Consider the following 21,531-nt stretch of genomic DNA (forward strand, 5'->3'; position numbering starts at 1 on the left):
GATTCTGCTGTGAGCAGGTAACGGGAAACCGAGTGCATGACGTTCTGCTTAGGATTGCATTGGTATCGAGGCACAGCATCTCCACAAAGCTGAACAAGTTCTGAATTTACACGTGATGTTGCGCTCGGTTCAGGGAAGCTGTGCGCACTGTCATCTGCCAACTTGGTGTAAAAATGGGGTAAACACTAGAGGTGGGGAAAAGCATCCGAATGAACAGAGGGTGGGGGAGATTGGTGCCTAGAAAATTAATGAGGAGAAAAATAACTGATCATTTTGTTCCGAAGTATCCTTGAGCCTCCAAGTAACTAGCAGTCTCTAGGAGCCGTACCAGACAGGTTGTCCATACGGTGATTAAAGCACTCCCCGTACTGGGTATGAAGCATGTTTGAGCTCTCTGCAAAGGTAAGGGCGAAGGCCTTTTATGATTTATTTTTCTTCTTGGTAAAGGCAACTTCAGAAGGCAGATAGACACTGACAGGGAAACTGCGATAACTTAAGCCTAACAACTTCATAGGGTTTTGCTAATACAGGAGAGCATGTTGGTGCTTGTGTGTAGATACACCACAATTCCAAAGGTAACTGAAATCAAAGTGGGCTGAGCTAGGGTAAGCAGGCAAAGCTACTGGGTGGAATAGCCAGGTTCCTGAGCTTAATGCAGGGAGGAGGTCCACACTTTTACAGGTGTGCCTGACTCCAGAGGTGACAACTTGGGATGCAAGACAACCCAGAGTCCACAAGGCACATGGCTGTGTCCATGTGCACTGTCTTTCTTACTGGCTGCTGCCCTTGCTGCTGGAAAGAGCATGTGGATGGCTGTCGTCAGAGTTGTACCGAAGGAAAGCTCAAAGGGATGATGCCAGCTTGGCTTCTTTTTTTCTTTTTTTTTTTTTTTTTTTCCCTCCTCCTATCACTCAGCTGCACTAAAGCCCGATGCCTCTGGTAGCCAGTGGTGGAGCAGTGAGAAGCTGGTTTTGTTGCTGCGCTTTTACGGGAGAAGCCTGGCTGCATTAACTCTTAGAAAAACAAGCACCTAGACAACTCGAACAAAATCCAGTGATGGAGGTCGGCTCCACAGAAGCCAGCAGCAGCTCCCAGGGAAGCGCCGGCTGGCTGGATCTTACCCTTGTCACCTGCACTGAAATGGTGACTTCCACCGAAGTGGTGGCAGAAGAGGAGTGGGGATCCTTTTACTACTCTTTTAAGGTATTCTTTTAAGTCGAGCATTACTTTTCTCTCATGCTTGCAGCTTTAGTACATTTTCAGCACCTCTGCAGGAAGATAACTAGGATTATTGAACTTTCTTGCCCAGATATTGGTGGGGTTTTTTCCCTGCAAAGACAGCGGACAGCACGTGTAAGGCATTTACTGAAAAACAAAATAGTTTCAGGAACTGGAGTTCAGACTTACAGGTCTTTGCCAATTGTATCCTCTTCCAAGAGGGGATGGTACTGTTGATCTGTAGAGGTGTTGTAATTATACATGCAGCTTTAATCACAAGCTTGCATTAGTTTAACACATCTTCTATATAATTTCTTACAGCCATCACCTTGACATAAAGGATTTCTTTTCCATTTTCCTGCTGCAACAAACACTGTACAGGAGTGAGAGGGGTTTTTGCCAGTTTTGGTTGATTTTTGGTTTTAATCATAAGGGTCAGGTTCTAATTAGCTGGTTTGTTTGTTTTTAACTTGAGCGGGGGATGTAGTGTCTCATGAAGGCTGCTGTTAATGTACCAGATGAATCATTCAGTAGTGAATGCTGTTGAATGACATGGGAAGTGTATTTATTCATCTCCAAAAACAAACATCGCCCTTGCAATGTGAGTGTAGGAAAAAGATGAAAGAGGTACTGAAAATCATCTTTCCTTCAGATTTCTGTGCCTGTTGTCATTGCCATGCTGCATGCCATGTGTCACTTTACTGTTGTGGCACACTGTCCAGGTTAAGTTCAAGTTATTAATAAGTCTGAGAAGGAGTACCCTGCCGTTCCTTCTGGAGCAGAACCAAAGAGATCACTTTCAACTGGAGAGATGTAGGCGCTTACATCATTTCACAATATGTTAGGTAAAAGGGGATATGATCAGAGGCAGTTTTGTTTTCTGTGAGGTTGTTAGTGCTGTGACACAATGCCAGTGGAATTACAACAGGTTTCCACCCCTGTTAAGAATAAAGTTGATCTGCAGTTCTACAGTTCATTAATGAGGGTCTCTTTTAACATGCTGCTGATTCTTTTTTTTTTTTCTTATCTAGAATTTCAAGGATGAAAATTCTTTTTTTTCTTCTCTTCATGTTAGACTCCTAAAATGCTCTTGAAAAAAATCAGAAGCAACAAGCAAAATATTTTTAACAACTTTCTCTTTATCCCCTTTGTTCTTTCAACAGTTAGGGCTATAAATCTGAACAATGTCATGGGAGCAATATTTTATAATGGTAAAAGTGACAGTTAATTCCATGATTAGAAAGTCCTCAGGCAGAAAAATGCTCCTTAATAGGAGAGACTGAGTAAATTACAATAATTAAGAAGCCATGGATAGTCATGCATGCTTATCCATTGCTAAAGGAAACTTGATTCTGTTAGCTGAGAGTTTCTTATTAGACTTGCGCTTCTCTGTTGGATGTCTAGCTCTGGCATATATAGCATGAACTTTGCAAGGAGGTTCACTGATTTCACATCAATTACTAGCTGTTGATAGGCGTGGAAATATTTTGACTCTGGAGACAAGTGACAGCTGGTGCTGCTGCAGAAAAGGAAGGATAAAGCACCTGCTCTGATGACTATGGTGCAGGGAAGTCAGGGCTCCATGCTAGCAGTTTCAGCTTCCCTCCCTGTAAAAGCTCATGTGTGGAAGGTGCCACTGCTACCTGCTGACTCTGTTGGCAGTCCTCCACCAGAGCTGCCCATGTTGTGGCCATCTCCTCGCCCCTTCCTTCCAGCAAGACAAACAGCATCTCTTTCCTCTTCACAAGGGTGTCATTACGCAGCTAAAGCAATAAAAGTTTCAGCTTGGAATAGGCCGAATGGAATAGAGGTCAGTATCAAAATGTAGTGACAAATGGGAGTTTGGCTTTTTATTGGAGTTTTCAAACATGTTGTAGCCCATGGCTGACAGTAGAGGCAGGCTGGATGAATGGCCACCACACAGGTTGACCCCAGAGCCTGTGCCAGGATGCAGACAGGGCATACAAGCTATTTCTGCTTGGGAAATGCAGGTTTAATCTATCTTACCAAAGCAATCATAAGAAAATGTGATCTAAGCTGATAAACAGAGGCAAGGGAGTGACGCTCACCCAGTATCTGGAGCAGTTGCTGTTAATGAACTTTTAACAATTCTACCCAATGACAGCTGTGGAGGGATGCTGCTTGAACTATGGGAGCATGTGCTGGTTTCTTTTCCTCCCATGCTTCAAAAAGACAGCCGGTGCCTAGCTAAGGTGGTGTCTGTGTTACACTGCGGTGGCAATGTGACAAAAGTGAAATAATGCGCTTTAGAGCAGTTCGGTGCCAAAAAGTCCTGTTACCGGCTGAGCTGTGAGTGCTTCCCTGCTCTCCATTTCAGAAGCATTTGAGCTTCTGTCTAGTCCTCTTCAGAGTTTAACAACTAAATCCTGCACAGCTTCAGATTAGAAAGCATTTTGCCAGTTCAATTAGGTTTCTTCTTTTCTATTTTTGGCTGGGAAATGGAGCATTTCATCCACTTGAAGGAATGCGCATTTCGCTTCTGGTAGTCATTACCACCACTCCCTGGCCAGCTGCTCACCAGGGCTTTGCCCGTGAAGCCTCTCTGGGACCATGGCCACGTGGGCTAACTAGGCTGGCTCTCGGCATGGAGCGCTGGGGGCACCCACACACCGCTCAGCGTGCAGGATGAGCTGGTGCTTCCCACAGCAAAAGCAGTGGCTCATTCCCACCTGCATTCAGGTCTTTCTGCTGTGTTATGGCAAATTGTCCCCGAAAACCCAGCCTGTATTTCTTCCCGGGTGCCTTTACATGAGGCATCCAGGTAGGTTATTGTCTGAAACCACAAGAAGTCCTATTGGCTGTGTCAGCACCAAATTCAGAACAGATGTGCAAATTGTATTGATTACATCTCTAATCTCCCAGGCCAAGGGAGAGTTCATTCCATCCCTTTACAATCTCCCCCATATGCATTTAATCTAGGTGTGAAAGGGCTTTAAGTGAGTGTTAGCTGCCCTCTGCCCAGTACAGTTACCTGAAAAGAACAGGGACCATCTGAACACCTGCAACCTTGCTCCACTTTAGAACCTCCTTAACTCTAGAAATTTGACAAGATGCATGGAGACAAGTAGGAATCTCAGAATAGGTTTGCCCTAATTGTCCACAGGGGTGGAAGGTTTGGTCACGGCTGGAGGAAGCACCTCCCCTTGCCAGGGCCCCAACAGCCCCAAAGCTTCCCCAATGGTAGGAGCATGTGCTCATCCTCAGAGAGGGCTCACCTCTTTGTTAAGAGGTCTTCTGAGAAACAGGATGCCCTACTTTTATGCAATAGAAGAAAGGATGGAGTGCTCAAAAGGAGAAAAGTCCCAGCCACTGTTCCTTTCTTGGTGGGACTGTGTTCCCACCACCAGCATCTTCTGTTTCCCAGGAGAGTGGCCTGTCTTTCATCATCCAGTACATTTTCTTAGTTTGTTTTCTGATGTGTAGAGCTGAGCCCTTACCTGTGCAGCAGGATGCAAAGGTTTTGTCATTTACACCCAAGGTTGTTTGGGAACCCCAGTGTCTCCCCTGCCAGGTGGGAATCCCAGCCACTGGTCCACATGTTGACATCCCTCTCCTGGCCCCTTGAGCTGTGATGCTGAAGTGTTAGAGCTCTCGGGAGAAACAACATGCATATCGAATCCACCACAAATGATTTTACACATGTAATCTAAGTTCCTAATTTGTTTCAGGGAGGACTGTTTGACATTCTGCCTGTGGCTGTCCTCTCCCAAACACTGAGGCATTCACTGTACCGCATGTTGTAGCCCATGTAGCTCAGATATTAAACAGGACTGTGTAGCCATGCCAGTGTAAACACAAATCTAAGAGCATGTGCTGCTTATCCATGGAGCCTAATGCTCTTTACAGAGGTCAGGGGCTACCATCTCCAGCAAAGTGGTGAGGAGACAGATATGTGGAGAGGTTTGCATAGACTTGCTTTGTAGGACTATCAAGTAAAAAGGATTTGGCTCCAGGTGTCCGCAGAGCCTGTTTATGTCAGGATCTGTTGTCCCTGTCATTTAATCCAAATGCAGGAGTCTCTTTTTCTCCTGGAAAGCATTTGCCGATGCTATTGCTCATTCTGATTTTCCAGCAAACCTCACGGAGCATCCCATCATTGAATACATAATAGAAAAATAATAATTCATGCTGTCAAATTTCTGGAGTAATCTCTGCAAACATAATCATACATTTTTAGAAAAATAGGCATATCAAATCATTTATAAATAACTTTACAATCTTTTGGTTGAGGGAGAGGAGGAGAATTAAGTCTACACAAACAAGGCGTCAGGAACTCCTGAACGCGATCTCTGCAATATGCCATAATGACTGTTGCCACGCTGGGAATGTAATAGCTGTTCTCCTTGTGATACTGCTGCTGCAGTGCTGTTGGCCAGGCTGGCTTCATCTAGTAGCTGAAATGCAACACAGAAGTGATCTGGCTGTATGACAGCCCGACGGTGGGTAGCTCTGAGCCAAGTGATTTGGATGGTTTTATACTAGCAACCTTCATACTTTGACTCCATGGTCCACACAGCCACAGGGTTTGCATCTGTCTGCCTCTCCTAAATAAATATTCCTAGAAAGTACTAATCTCTCCAGTTTTTTAGGATGTTTTCATTGAACAGATTAGGCATACTTAATAATTTTATCCCTTTTTGTGATTAAGAACAGCATTTCACAGTTTTAAATAGAGCTATTAACATCATACAATTATGGAGATGCCATAACCTAATGTCATCTCTTCATGTTGAAAATGTTCTAGGAAAAAATAAATACGTACACCATGAAAAATGTATCTTTCCCGATGACACTAAAATCAGGGATATCTGTTTGTCTAATTCTGTGGAAGTTTCCTAGGGTGCAGTGGGCAAAAAACATCCTGCAATAACTGAACAGTACTGTCCTCATTAATTATTCATCTTGTGCCAAACACAGGAGCGTGGTAAATGTGAACTATCTGCTAATGAAATTGAATTGTTACCATTTATTATTAAATGCAAATATTCCCCTCTATACCAGTCACACCTACGGAGGATTTTAGGGCAGGATGAGGGGTGGTTTGTTTGTCTGTTATTTGAGCTTGGAAAGATCACAGTAGTTCACATGCATTAAATGTTGTGCGCTGAAAAGACCCTGACTCATCTGTGATGGTGAAGTTAGAGCTAAGAAATACATTTTTAAAAAACTGGGGATTCACAAAGAAGATAGATACAGTTTTGCTAGATTTCAAAAAGTAACCTTAATAACACAATTACTCCTTTCCGTGAGGAAGTGTCCTGATTTAGTGAGTAGGCTTTCTCAGCTTGTCTGTTTCCCTAAGTCTAAAGAGGAGAGAATATTATATTTTTTTTCCTCTATATAACACATTAGCTACACAGACTATGAATGCAATACCATATAGACACAAGTTCATGTAAAACTGCTTCTCAGGTTCAGCAGAACAGAAAGCATCAGCTTGGGTCCCTTCCAGCTGTGCCCTTCTTCCAACCACAAGGACCCATGGGGAAGCAACGGTTGCCAGCATCTCTGACATGTTGCGAAGGCTTCATGTGGCAATGCATCCCAGGATCTCCAGAATGACCTGGAGCCTTGTGCTGGGCGGATAACACACACAGCCTGTGAGAAAGCATCTCAGTAAGGCAGCTGCTGTGCTGGAGGCATGAAAACTCTCAGGCATGACCGGTGCCATTGAAAGAAGAAAGCAGCAGTCCCAGAGGCAAACCTGGGACTGAACCAGTATTTATGCAGTTTGAATCAGGCTCCTTCCCAGACCACGCTAATTAAAAAAGCAGAAATCAACTCCTAGAGGTCTTGTTGCCTGCCCAAGTGTGTTCCTGTTAAATTCAATCCTAGTGGAAGCACTTTCAAAGACAAAACATAAAACATAGCTTTGAACTTTCTCTTTTCTCAGTCTTTCTTATATTCACATGAGTTTTCCCAGAGCTTTTTAGTGTCAATCAAATTGCTTTCCCAAAATTTTCAGGAGCAACTTGTGTGGATGCTGTATAGAAATATCTTTACAGTTTTGCCTTGCTAGATGGAGAACATTCTTTCAAAACGCACTTGTATTACAGGGATGGCCAGCACAATTGTTGCTCCTTGTGACAGCTAGGGAGTAAGATTTCATTGATCTTCCTAGATGTTAGTGTGTTTCTTGCTTACTGAGACCAGGGCTACCAGCAAATGAATCAAGGGTGATCCAGCCATTTTTGCAGCTTTTCTTGAGCACTAGGAGCTGACTTGAATTCATCATCTGAACTTTCACGTGCAGGTGACTAACATTTACTGTATGAAGCTTACTTCTAGCCTAAGTATCCCATCCACTGTCCCTCTTTTTGTAAGATATTTGGTGCCTCTTTATTCCCTTTTGACAGTCAGAACTGCTAACGTATGTGTAATGCACCTACAGCTTATCTTCAAGCAGATTTCTGTTAGGTGTGGTCGTGGGTTTGTTTCCCAACAACCCAACTTGTGTTGAAAGTTTCAATACAAGAAGAAATATGGTTGTTTCCAGTTTTCACTTTAACCAAGTTTGTTCTTTTTTATGTATTAAAGAACCTTTATTGTGTAGCTGATAAAAGTAACACTAGTCATGATCCCTTCAATGGCATCACACTTTACTTCTCATGGTTTAAGCTAGTCACACCCTGGCAGGAATTCTTCATCTTAGGCCTCCATGCTTATAAGCATAAGACAAATGCCATTTTACACTTTTAAAGTCCTTTTTCCTAAGACTAATATGTTTATGTCGTTTCCATGCCAGTAGCCTTTACACCCATACTCTTTACTCGCAGAGTGAACTTTAATTTACATAAGATTCCCACAAAGATGAGTTGTTCACGTTTTTATGATACAATAAATAATATACAGCTTGTGCAAGGCACTCATCTGATTACATCTGTAAAAGCACCTTTTAGGTCTTACGCATACTTGTGTGTGCATAATAATTCAGATAGGGAAGGACTTCTGGAGGTCACCTGTACCACCCACTCGAAAGCAAATTCAAACTATGCCAGATTGCTTAGGGCAGCGTCCACTCAAGTTTTGAGCTTTCTCAAGGGATGGAGATCCCGCAGCCTCTCAGGCTCCCATCCCAGTGTTTGACCACCCTCAGGATAAACACCTTTCTTAATGCCTAATCCAAATGTCCCCTGTTACAACTCTTACTTGTGGCCTCCAGACCTTTCAATGTGCACATCCAAGAAGAACCTGGCTCACTCTTCTCTGCACCCTCCTGTTAGATAACTGTAGGCACCAGTTAGACCCCACAAGTCTCCTCTAGGGTTTCTGCTGTGGAGGAGTCTTGCAGTATGAGACAGAGGGGGGTTTATTTATTTTTGGGGTTTTAATTTATTTTTAAAAAATTTATGAATTATGTCAGAGGTTGTGCCAGTACTTTTAAGAGTCCTTAATTAAATTGTGCCAATGACTGTCTTTGATTTCTTCTAGTGTTGCAGTCCAAAGTGCAATTTGCCATAGAAGTAAACGAACTATAAATCCCTGACTGAAATCAGTCAAGCTGCATGGCACCTGGCTGCCTCAGGAAAGCTAAGCTTCCTGATTTTATTGTTGGGGTATTTTTTGGGTGGGGGCGGGGTGGTATTTTTTCTTTTGTTCCAGTCTAAATGTGGGCTGTTAAAATAGCAAATCTGTCCTGAACATTTTCAGTAGTGAAAGTTCAAGACTCCAGATCTTCCACAACAAGGTAAAAAAAATGTAAATCTAAGGCCCTCCATTTTCTTGCATGGCTTGCAATTAAAGTGATTACTTCAGAGGATAAGAAAATATTTTTCTTTTTTTTCCCCTCCCTTAGGAAAGTGCAATGCAATCTGCTAGTGGTGAATCTGACCATGAGCATGACAGTTCCCCAATTTAGCAAGGAGATTTATGTGTTCTTCTTATGTGTTAAGAACATCCTTACAGAATTGTTTGGCTTGCTCTATGATTACATCTCTCTTATGATCTCAATTGCTGCAGTAGGCTATGCTAGAAACATAATTTTTAAAATATACGAAAGGCAAGCAGGAAGAACATTTGCATATTTCCAGAATTTAATCAACCAGCAAGAGGAAGTTGTTCAGAGACTTAAGCAGCTCCTGACCTGTGATATGAGGGATCAGTGCCCCTTCTTCACCCAGGTGACCAAAGATGTGGAGCAGGAAGGCACCAGGTCAGTAAGGACACGAATTCTCTATAGGCCTCCCCTCCTCACATTAAGAGGCCAAGAGACACATCAGGAACAGAGTACCTCTCCCTCTCTTTTGCTGTTTATTTGCTCATTACTTACCTGGCGACCTATTTTTTCCCAGCTGTTTCCCCACCAGCCTCAGCAGCTAGAACAAAAGTTCTTGTTCAAGTACAAACATGCTTTTTCCATTGATGCTGAACCTCTCCTGAGGTCTTGATAAAAGCTGCTCACAAGGATGATCTTTGTCTGTCTTGATAGACTTACCACAGCCTATGGATTCAGAAATTTTGTCAGAGAAACAAAATAAACCTCTTCTACAAGCAGAAGAAAATGCACACAGTCTTCAGACAGGTTTTCTGGCTTAAATTTCACCCATGAAGAGGCTTGCTTCATTGACTAAAGCTGGTTTTAATGTTTAAGAAAATTAACAAAACATGAATATGTGCCTCAGATGTCAAGCACTTCCATGCTCCAAACCCAGCAGTCTTGTGGAATGGTAGTGCATCCAATGGTTATAGTCAAACCAATGAAATCCTCTTGACTTTGTTTTGGTTTATGACCTTAATTAATTTGCCAGCATCTTTAGTTTTTCTAGTCTAGAAAAGCTGGTATATGACACTAGTCTCCCTCGCAGCATTCTCATGCAATGCAGTTAGCAATGCCCATTGCAAAAGCAGCCCTTGCCAAAAGCTCCTACACAGGTGTTTAGGAGATGTTCTTATCTGTCTTTTTATCCAAAATACCTCTGATGTCTGTGCAACATGTTATTAAACAATGTTTTTTTCTAAATCACCTTGCTGAGGATTGTTAGAAAAAGGATTTTTGCTTGATGAACAAACAAGGCATGAACCTCTATGTCTAAACCTCTATGTCTAAACAACCTTAAGGTGATGAATAAAACAAAATTATAGAAAATGCAGCTGGAGTGAAGTTCAGGGATCAATCAGCTATGTCTCTAATCTAAAAACTATTTTTAAGACCTTCACAGATGGAGGTTTCACTGACTCAATCAATCTATCTATATATATGGTGTATTTTTAAGTCAAGTTTTTAAAGCGATCAGCCTGAATTCTGTAGTTTTCGTTCACTGATTTTCAGCCAGTCTCCAGGGGATCTGAAGAAGAGACTATACCTTTACTTTTTTACATCAGCCTTTTTGTGACTTCAAGGCTATGTTCATATTTTCCTGCAGTTTGCTTTTTACTAGATTAAGCAACTTAATTCATGAAGTCTTATTGCCTGGCTATATCTTCTAGACTGCTATCAACTCATTGCTTTGTGCCTCATGAGGCATGGCACCCAGGAGTGGGTACGGTACAGCTGCTGGGTGCAGTGGAAGGATTAGAGCAGAGGCACACGAGACTAGTGTTAATCCCGTGACGGTGGTTATCGCTCTCGTGATAGGGTGATGTTATTAAATCCCGTTCCACTTGTGGGGCACTTTCTGTGCTGCATGTGGGGGGGCATGTTTTGAAGGCTTGCCCAACCTGATGTCATTATGCCCACTACACTGTGAAGTGCTGCACTTCTGCTTTGTTGGACAGCATCTTGGGGTTTTTTTCCAATGCCTGTTTCCGATTCATCAAGATAATTTTGAATTCTAAACCTAGCAACTATGAAGGCCTTTATCACGGTAGGCATCCCATTAATAACCACAGAAGTTTTCATTCTGCAAGCTAACAGACTGAGAGAGGCTGCAGTGATTTAAGTTCTCTATTATTATAGCTCCTTAATCCCCAAGAATAAGATACTTTTCTCTCCTCTCTCTCTGAATGGCAGCTACCACAAATAGATTAATAGAAACTTTAGCTTTATTCCTTTGTCTATGGCCTTTCAAACTCACCTCTCCTATATTCAGCTTTTGCACCTCTTAGGTTACCTTTTTAGCTCGTTTAATTATATATTTCCATAGAGGCTGAGCCTAAAATTGCTTAACTGTTAAGCACCACTTTTTAACTTGGCAGGAGGGGATTTAAACTGACTGTATGTGCTGCACCCCTATGGTGGGGAAACACCCCTCTAACAGTCTCTGTGGCTCCATAGCTACTTTTCTGCAGGAATTGTAAGAAGGTTTGCATGTCACATCCTTTTTCTGTTCATACCCATATCAGTACAATATAGGAATACAGAATTTCTTTCAAGAAAATGCTCTCCTGATTTTGTACCAGAGAAAATGGGAACAAATCTTGCCCCTCAGCTTTCTTCACATGTGAAAGATCCTTTCTGAAATGGAAGACAAATCAAAGCCTGTGGAGAACCCACTGATTTCAAGGACAAAAGTGATATGAAATCTTACCTTTTTTAATTTTAATTACCTTCCAAAAGGTCACTTCCTTCCAATTCCTGTTCAAAGCAAAGCATCCCCATAAAAATAGTTCCACTATGTCTCTGCCACACATTTTGAAGGGAATTTGTTTCCAAGAAATTCAAGAGATTTGCAAACACTCAGAAAAGGTGGAGGTTGTTTTGTCTAAAAGCTAAGCATCCAGCCCACACAAGTTGTCTCATCTAGGTCACTATAATCAGTGGATACAGGCCATCCTGAAGTAGGTGAGATGAATGGTGACTCATCTCTGAGACACTGCTATTATCTGGACTGCACTATGACAATTTAGAGTACTTGTCTCTCTTCAGAGCTTTAAAGTTAGGTGAGATGACCCAGATCATACATGATGCTGGCAAAAGTGATCATGCTGGGAAAAGTGAAACCATCTAAACACAGCCGTCATTGTATGCTTAAGCTGAGCTCTGGGTTCAGGCAGAGAGCGCAGCCTCAGGTGGCTCATACACGGGGTTTTGCCTTGCCTGCGTGCCCGCATAGCCCACAGGGTAGCGTGGCTACCTACCTGGAGCAAAGCTGAGGCTGGTTCCCACAAGTGTCAGTAGAGGAGGGACCATGCTTGCTGGCCATGAGGGGGCTAAGAGCTGAGGAGGCACTAAAGCTTGTGGCAGAGCGAGAAGCTCCTTGCCACTGCTCCTTTCCCACCATTTCACCTTCCCTTCCCACGCTCACAGCTGAGCCGTTTTCTCTTTGCAGGCAGCAGGAGCCCTCTTTTCTGCTCATCCATGACAAAGCCATGGGTTAGCAGCTGCCAAATGCTTTTAAGACATGCCCTCCTCTCCTGCTCCGTCATCAGCCCCGTCAGGCAGGTGCGGGTCTCAGTGGCAGCCCCCTTCCCCCTGCTTGCTCAGGGCAGTGCCTTTGGGGTCACTTCTGCTGGGATCCCTCTTCAGCTGCAGCCCTTACCCATCTCCCACATTATGGGGTTGGTGCCAGGAACTGGAAGATCCCAAATGACTGCACTGACATAACCCGAAACCCATCCCAGTTGCTAGGATGTGAATCCAGGAGACCAGTGCATCTGGAGCATTGGAAAGCCACAAGAAGGCAGAGCAGGGTCTGAAGGGGCTGCTGTATTTCAGTCATACAGACCGTCTCCTCCTGAAACATCAAAGGCAGGGACCTGCTTGGGAGCAGCAGGCTCTGGGAGAGGGGTCCCTTCTGGAAACTGGGTTTACCTTCCTATTTACCAGTTCTGCTGAGCCATTACGTGTATTTTTTTCTCTCTTTGAATACGATAATAATGTGTATATTATTGCAGCTGGATACATTAGGATTTTTTTTCTCCTGAGCATCCCTGCTCTATGCCCTTCAAACTGTTACTGCAAAAAGTCCCCTCTTCTACTTGGCTTTGCAGAAGAGCGGCAGGACCACCTTCCCCCATGCCACCGCAAACAGCTTTACACAGGACAGGTTTTTACAAGTGAGAATTTTGCAGAAATGCAGAATAGTTTCTCCAAGCTGACCCTACGCTCACCAGTCTCGGTGCTTCTCGGGCTCAGAGCTGGCTGGCTGCTCTGGAGAAAACACAAACCACAGTCTCACATGGTGAGGGGAAACCTACAGAGTGGCTGCTGCAAAGTGGCCGTCCTGCACCTAGAGGACCAGGCGGGGTTTGGTAGGCCAAAGGGAGGGAGAAGGTGGGGCGTGCTCTCGCCGAAACAAGCGAACGGGGATATGTGCATCCTTGTTCTTGCAGCCAGAGGATCCTGGTACTTTGAGAACGTGAGTAGCTTTTTTCTTTGCTTGCTTTTCTTTGTACACACCACCACTAGGGGACGTTTTGTCATCACGTATCGCTCGCTACACAATTTTACTTTTCCTTACAGTGGGCTCATGCTTTCTTTGCAACCTTGGTGCGCATCTAGATCATGGAGCAGATGTCTGCATTTTGTAGGGTTTGTGGATGACCCAGACTGGCTACAGCTGGGAAGAAGGGAAGTATTTATTTCCCCCATTTCTTCAAAGGAGACCATCTATCAATATTCCTTATGAAGTAAGGCAGCTGGTTATTTCACAGCTTGCTGGAGCAACGCGGGAAAACTGAGGGCTGCCTCTCATTTTAGTGTTAAGTGCCAAACACAGACGCTGCTAGAGGTTTTGTGAAGATAGAAGTAATACACAGCCACTGCAAATCAAACTGGAATGAACATCAACAGCAGTGATGCATGTTAAGTATTTTCTGAAAGAGCAAGAATACCTTCTAGACTAAATGATTGAAATCAATTGGCAAAACTCACATTTCACTCCTTTTTTCCATTCTCATCTCATTTGTCCTAGGATAACTGACTGGCTTAACCCAAGTCACTACCCACCCACATACTGATACACTTTTTTTCCTTTCCTCCAATGCAGACAGAGCAGCTGGTGACTCTTTGGATTCTCTTTATTGTCACAATTGCTGGAAACACCATTGTGCTCTTCTCTACCTGGAGGAGGAAGCGGAAATCCCGAATGACCTTCTTCGTTACACAGTTGGCAATCACAGGTAGCGTACGGGAGGGGAAAGGGCATCTGAACTGCACAGGAACCACTATTAAAATGGCAAATCAGCAAATGCAAGTTTTGTGGTGGAGAATTCAATTGACACCTAATGTCCAGCCGCAGCTTGCCATAAGGCAGATGGATGACTGCTTATCTTAGGGCTCAGTCTACCTCTGATGTTGTAGATTGCTAGATGTAGTTGCTAGATGTAGTAGTTAGTGTCTGTGTCAGATGCAGCAGCTGCAACTCATTGAATTCACCGGATCTTATCTTCCGGTCTGAATTTGCATCCACATTTCCTAGAAGTTATGTACCCAGCTGTTGTCACAGAACTCTTTAAATTACATGAGTTTAAGATGAATCTCTTGTGTTTTTCTGCTAAAACTCTTTCTGAAGTACTTTGTAATGGTATTGCTCCATCAATTATGCTCTTGCATTGAACAGTGAAAATAACCTTGTGTTGTCTGGTTTAACCAAGTAAGAGAAATATAAAAATGTGGGAGGAATGCATTTAGCTAATTTTTTTTAATGGAAAAAAGGAAGCTGATCCAAGAACTTTGTAGTTTTTAAACAAAATGGAAAATGTACAGAAACCTGGTTTGTAAAATATCAATCTCAGCAACTAGGAAACAAAAGCATAAACAGCACATTGTTGCTCTGTGGCCTTGAATGGACTAAATTTCTGGGGGGTTTATATTTCCATGGGGAATATATGTGCTGTTTCTATAACAGTGTCCTGCTATTAATCCTTGCTTACAAGGCAGCTGTGTTGTATTGCTTGTATATATAGGACATATTTGTATGCTTTCTGTTGCTTTTTTTTTTTTTTTGTAAGATATGTTAGGAATTTCAGTACTTTTCCACTAAAGAGCTATGTGATATTCCAGCAATATTGCATCCTCCTTTGGTGTCTGTTGTATCTTTTTTTAAACTGGAAAAGTGAAGGACTACACTCCCCAATTTTCAACATGCACACTTTGCAAGTAAGTGAATTCTGGCTCACAGTCTCAACTGTGTCTGACCCAGAGCTTGTGCCATTGAAAGAACCACTGTCAGCTGAAACAGTTAGACCAAGGTGTGCAAAGCCATGCAAAGGGACAGTCCTGTAACTATGGGTGATGTAAGGATTATTGCAAGGTAAGGAGGTGAAAGTTTGCAGTGAGTCCTTTTCTGAAGTGCTGATGGCTAGTTTTCCTATTTACCTGTGAGTCATCCATAATAAACCATTTCACTTCTTATCTTGGTCCTGACTTTCACATCACTTCCTTCATGTGCCAGCGGTATTTTCTGTCAGGTTGTTGATGCAGCCTCACAGCACAGTCTGGAAGCATCAGTCACAGATCAAGCATTACAGTGTTCACAGGAGTTTCAATATAGCCAGTCTTTGCTCAGGGAGCTCCCAATCCCAGATGAATATACAGAAGATGATAAAAGGTAGGCAACCACGCAGTAGTACAGGCAAAGAGCAGAAGAGGTCTTCACAACTGAAGTGCCAGATGGACACCATCCATTTTTTTACCTACCATCATCAGCAAGTAGAGTACCAAGGGCAACAATCACGAGAAGGGCTTTGGAAGAGAGAAGGATGGAAAATGACCCTGTGTGTCCCTAGTACAGAAGGCATAAGGACTGGGTTCGCTGCCAAAGCAAAGGCACAGATGGTCCATACAGCAGCCAGAAGAGAGGTCCTAAGAGGAAAAGCTCAACTAAACAGCAAAGGGTCTTGTCCTAGTAAGAAAACAAATGTATTTACTGCAGCAGAGAAAGAACGGCCATAATGACGTGGGTGTCCAGGTCAAAGGAATAAGAAACAGACAGAAATGTCTGGACCAGGATAGCCCAGGAGAAGGCTGGTCCACATGAGCTGTACTAGGAGGAGGCTACTTCTGTTGCTGCATTGGGTAAGGCCCCAGGTGGGAATTTTGCCATTTTGGAATCAGAGGAAGAGCTGGCTTTTTGGATTTGAGTGGAAGTGGATACAGAGTTATTCACTAGGGGTTCAAATACCATCTGCATGAAGGGAGGGTAAAGCATTGCAAGTTCAGTTTTGAGGGGGCTGGAAAATAATCAGCGGCAAAGACAACAAGGCAAATATCCCACTACACATGGGCAGCGAATAGTGCTATACAGCTGACGTTACAATATTGTCCATGTGTTCCACTTGGGGATTCTTCTGACCTCCCCTTCCCTAAAATTATCCCTGCGTTTTAAATTCAGAGCTTCAAAGTGCCTGAGTTCAACAGCCTGTTCCATTTCATATTACAGAAATTCACACAGAAAACTCGCTTGACATTCACATCTGCAATGTTAAAAGAAGTAACACCAGCTTGAACAGCGAGGCTCCTTTCAAGCAATGTTGACTTCTTTTTTGTGATGCAGGAGTCAGAACTCTAATTTATCTTCCCGCACCAAGAGTTTCTGTCAGTATTTTGGCACAAAAAAATGACTTAATTCCTGAAATGGAGCCATTTCACTTTCTTATCTTCAGAAATATTAATAAGAACAAAGCAAGCTGGCAACAGTCATCATCCTTTCACAACAAGTTATGAGGTAGACGGAGAACATTATGAAAACACTGGCTTGTCACATTGCTTTGACATGCCAGGCATATTTAAATCCTACCAACTAAAGCCTAATCTCCTGGCAAACAGTTTCTGCTTAGTCAATATTACTACTTCCATCTATTTTGAGATTCTTGAAATATTTATTATTTCTGCCCCAGTAGCAGGGAGAAGAATAATGGATATAGCTTTATCAATGCAGGCATTTCAAAGCCATTTAAAAACTTTTTGTCTATTGATCTGTGGCTGAATAGTTGAGTAGTGTCCTCAATTCTCACATCTTCCCAGTAATGTAGCACCAAAACGAAATTAAAATATAGCCTTCGTGTTAGAATAAACAAGGTATTCAAAGCAAATTGTGCATAATACATGAATAGGAAATGAGCACTGTTGTTCTCCTTGACTGGTTGCCAAGCCAGATGCAGAAGAGAAGTAACTAACTGATTGAGGCTTCTTTCAGCACCGCCAGAATTCAGTGTTTCATCCCACTCGGCAAATTCAGAGATAAGACTCATGCTGATCCCTTACTACACCATAATTCAATGTGGTGCTCAAGGCTGCAGGGATCCGTAGGAATGCGAGCAATCCCTTCAACTTCAGTGTCCTTAAAGATATTGCTGAAGCTGCGATTCAGAATATTTTGTGTTAAATATATGTCTATACAATGCCTGTGTCAGTACCACGTTTAAGTCTGTGCTTAACTCCCAGCTCATGCATAAATCTCTTTGAAATTATCTGGGAATTAAGCACTAGGAAATCTGCTAAGAGTTAACAGCTGAGTTGAACAATAGTATTAATCACTGAGCATCAGCTAATTTAACAAGGAGGAATAGTGCCGTATTTGCCTTGTGTTCAGTTTGCTTTCGGCCATATTCCTTTTTCAGAAAAATGTTTTTCTTAGAACCAAGCTCATCTGTAAAGACTGAAACTGAAGCTAGGTTTCCTACAGATTTCTATCTCCAAGGCAATTTATTTTCTCAGAAAGTGTAAGCTCTGAAGATTACCCTGTGAGGAGGGTATTTCTAAACACTTTCTCCCAAGTAGATTTCTTCTGAGTTTAGCACAAGTTACGCTTATGGCATAGCTGTCTCTCCTGGCAGGAAACCTCTCACATCACCCCTTACCTGGTGCCATTTCACATAACTTCAGAGTCTTTGGGTCTTTAAGATATTTGCCTCTGACTAAATTCACCGGGCGGTTCAAGATCAAAGAGTGAGGTCTGACAGATGGATGTGTCCACAGGCATTGTATCGTGCTGGAAATTTTCCAGTGAAATATGGTTGTTTTCACAAAAGATGGTTTGTCGACACATTTATATCCATTGAGATCACCAAGCTCTACCAAATGAAGGCCTTCTTAATTCTGCTATCAAAATGTAAAAGCAGCGGATATGAGCATGTATAAAACACAATTATTTGAGTAGCATTGGACAATGAATGTCATTTATTGGCAAACAGTCCATTCAATAAAAAAGGTTGTTATTTGATCAATTCTAAAATCAATCAAGCAAATACATTAAAAAACTCAGCTGAAAAGTATTTTGCTTCTCATCATTCCTCATCCAGCTTTAACTACTACTCACAGAGGAACGTATTTAAGTTCTATTTAATGACCAAAAGTTCATAGCTTATTGAGGTTTTTTTTCCTCCAACATTAACATCTAAGAAGTTGGAGCTGGAAATGTCATGACCATTAGCCCTGTGAGTTTCTCTTTCTATTCCAACATTTAGCAGAAATCAGTGCCTTAAGAACAGTGTTAGATTTTGTCTGTGATTAAGGTGAGAAATACGTGTAGGCACTTTACCACATGCCTAGTTTTAAGCCATAGGCTGATGGATTTGGTTGGAAATACATGCTCACTTCAGTATTGCTGTGGCGGTAATGAAGAGAGAAAGTAGGAAGAGCATCAGCTAATTCTATATTAGCTTACATATAAGCAGAAAAGAAAAAGACAACCTGTAAAAATATTTAGCCATAGTCTGTATTATGATATAATACCAGATCCTAAGGCATGGCTTGAGAATGACATTAAAAAGAGAAGGAGGTATTTTTAAAACCATCTCTTTATATCATCACTGCCACCTTCTTCAGTGGCTCCCAAGCTGGACCACAGGATGACTTGGTCCTTAAGCAGCTGCACTCATTTTGTTCAGTGATTAGTAAAAAGCCAATATGCTGAAAACTTGCTACAAGAGGGTTAGGTGGAAACGGACCCTGCTGAAGCAAGGAGTGTTTCTGTGCTGCTTCTGCCCAGACAGAGCATGCTTGTGGGACTAAAACCAGCTAGGCTCAGCCACCGACTTTTGGGATGGCTAGTTTAACTAGTTTGCTAGTTAAATGCATTTAATAGGTGCATCTAGCTCTACTACTACAACAGCTAAACATGAACAAACACATGATAAGTTGTCCTTCCTTTCTTCTTCTTTATTTTTCCTCTACAACAAAACCATTAAGGCACTCACTGCTTTAATGAACTGTGCCTGTCCTTCAATATTTTTCTTCCTTGTCTATATGACTTGAAGAAATGAAGATGACTTGTTACTCCCTGATCTGTACAAAAGCTTAATATAATAACACCATTACCAAAATTATCATGTAGAACAATATTAAGAGATAATTGTCTCAGTTCCAGCTTTTAATCTGGAAAATGGTACTTGTAATATTTCTGCACTTCAGAGAGATCACACATATGAATTCATCAGTTTTACAAGTACCTTAGACATCACAGTGATTATGAGCATTGGAAGTTAATTGCATAGAGCCAATTAGCAGCTAACTCAGCAAGTCAGCTTAATGGAGGTGGACTGTTGGCAGCCAAAGAGCCCATAGAGTTCCCAGTTATACTGGAAAACTTATACCTTGCCAGCAGGGTCTTGGCGGGAACCTGCCATCTGATTTACATGATTGCCCACTCAAGACACAGATACCTAATGCAGAATGCTGAAAGGAAACAGTTTCTTTCAACAATTCCCAGAAATCCGTGGCTTTCTCCCGTCTGCACCTCTATTTTCTGCTACTTTGGGCGGAAAAAATGAAGGAAAGGTGAGAGGCATCAGTATCCTCACCTGCAGAAAAGAAGACTTGGAGGAAGTTACAACTGGACTGCAGAGTGCATTGATAAAATTGAGAGAAGGATATCTGCATTTCTTATGTTCATTATGTCCTAAAACCTCTTGAAAGTGTAATTAAGGTATGGCAAAGAAAGAGTCTCTGCTAATGGAACATCAACGCTACATGTTCCTGTCACTACTGCGAAGGATATGTATAAATTGGGAAGGAAGGGTGTCATTTGTTAACATTTCTCAGTCAGGGACACTGAAATTTGATGGAGTACCCAGTGGCAGCTAAATTCCCCAATTTTGGAAGCCACCGGGTTCCTAACGCCTAGCTGGAAGTCCAACAACTCTGCAAGTCACCTGAGTGTACACACAGCTTGAAAAACAGGGAAAGAGATAGATTATATCCACCTTTCCTCTGCAGGCTAAAGAAACTATTGCATTTAGTACAACTGTTCATTTTGCATCCGCAGAATAAATGAGAATCAATTTACCAAGAGCAAAAATCATCTCCAGTAGTAAACACAGCAATATTAACATTACTTATTCAGTGCATTCTATGAAACTATGTCGAGTTCTCTGCACTGGGAGTGAATAAGAAAATTCATTGCATGGCTGCGTTAGTTGCCTAGAGGAGAAGCAATCATTTTCCATCCCGATTCTGCCAAGAAGACTAATTCAGTAACTGGAAAACAACATAGGACTTACTTTAAGTTAGGTATGTATTAGTGTACCCAGAGACATAATGCAGGATAAGATAAATGTGGTCACTGCCTGCAACACCTCATGGTAGCACATGGCCAACCGGATTTGATACCCATTGCCATTTCTGGTGATTTAATACCACCTAGGGGAAACTCAAATTCTCCTTTGAACTTCAGCTCGGATTTGAAGATGAGTCATAGTACCGTAGATCATAATAACTGGACACTGACACTATACAATTCCGGTTTGATATTATGAATCATGGTTTTCTATACTCTTAGATTTCTTATGTGAACAGCCAGGAATATTTCTGTATGTCTATATCTAATCATTCTTGTCTGCCGATGTGGTTAATCAACACAGGATTCCATCTTTCCCAAGGAAAATAGAAAATACCCAGTACATGCATCCATCTTAAAATGCATTTTCTCCAAAACCAAGCCAGAAGCAGATGGGGTAAAAAGCAGGATATCCACAGAAGTTAGGCCAGGAAACCAAGATTGAGCATGAGCATCAACACTGAGTGACAGAAAGAAGCTTCATGCAAAGGGGGAGACATAGTCTATTCAATCAGGACCTCTGTTTCACAGTGTTTGGTCACACAGCCAAAGGGAAACAGTCATGGAAAAAAAAAAGTAGATTTCATGTCTTAGAGGTGAAATGATAAATCTACAGGTCTGACATAAAGAACTTGGCATCCTGAAAACACATAGCTCCAATCCATTCTGGTAGTGTAGGAACAGCGAAACTGGGACTAGCACACAGACATTTAGTCTAGTTACACAACTGCCTTGTGAGGTTTAATGTAAAAGAAACTGCTTTTGGTGCAAAATAAACTCCTTGAAGAGTGAAGTTATGCTCCCAAAAGACTAAGGGGTCTAAGAGAAAAAGGTGGCCTTGAAGGACTTGCAGTGATCCTGTGGTCAAAGGCAGTTGGGTTGCCTTTGCCTCCTATGTACGTGGGCAAGAGAATTG

General features: G+C 42.3%; 1 protein-coding gene across 1 annotated transcript in view; it reads left to right on the forward strand.

Moving 5' to 3' along the window:
* The first annotated feature begins 1,056 nt into the window (after window positions 1-1,056).
* NPSR1 (neuropeptide S receptor 1) overlaps window positions 1,057-21,531 on the forward strand; it is a 59,420-nt gene continuing 38,945 nt past the window's right edge. The window contains exons 1-2 of the mRNA XM_055707630.1: window positions 1,057-1,203; window positions 14,106-14,238. Coding sequence (XP_055563605.1) covers window positions 1,057-1,203; window positions 14,106-14,238 — 280 coding nt within the window. The remainder of the gene's footprint in view (window positions 1,204-14,105; window positions 14,239-21,531) is intronic.

This window comes from Falco cherrug, chromosome 4 (assembly GCF_023634085.1).
Source record: "Falco cherrug isolate bFalChe1 chromosome 4, bFalChe1.pri, whole genome shotgun sequence".
Classification (NCBI taxonomy): Eukaryota; Metazoa; Chordata; class Aves; order Falconiformes; family Falconidae; genus Falco; species Falco cherrug.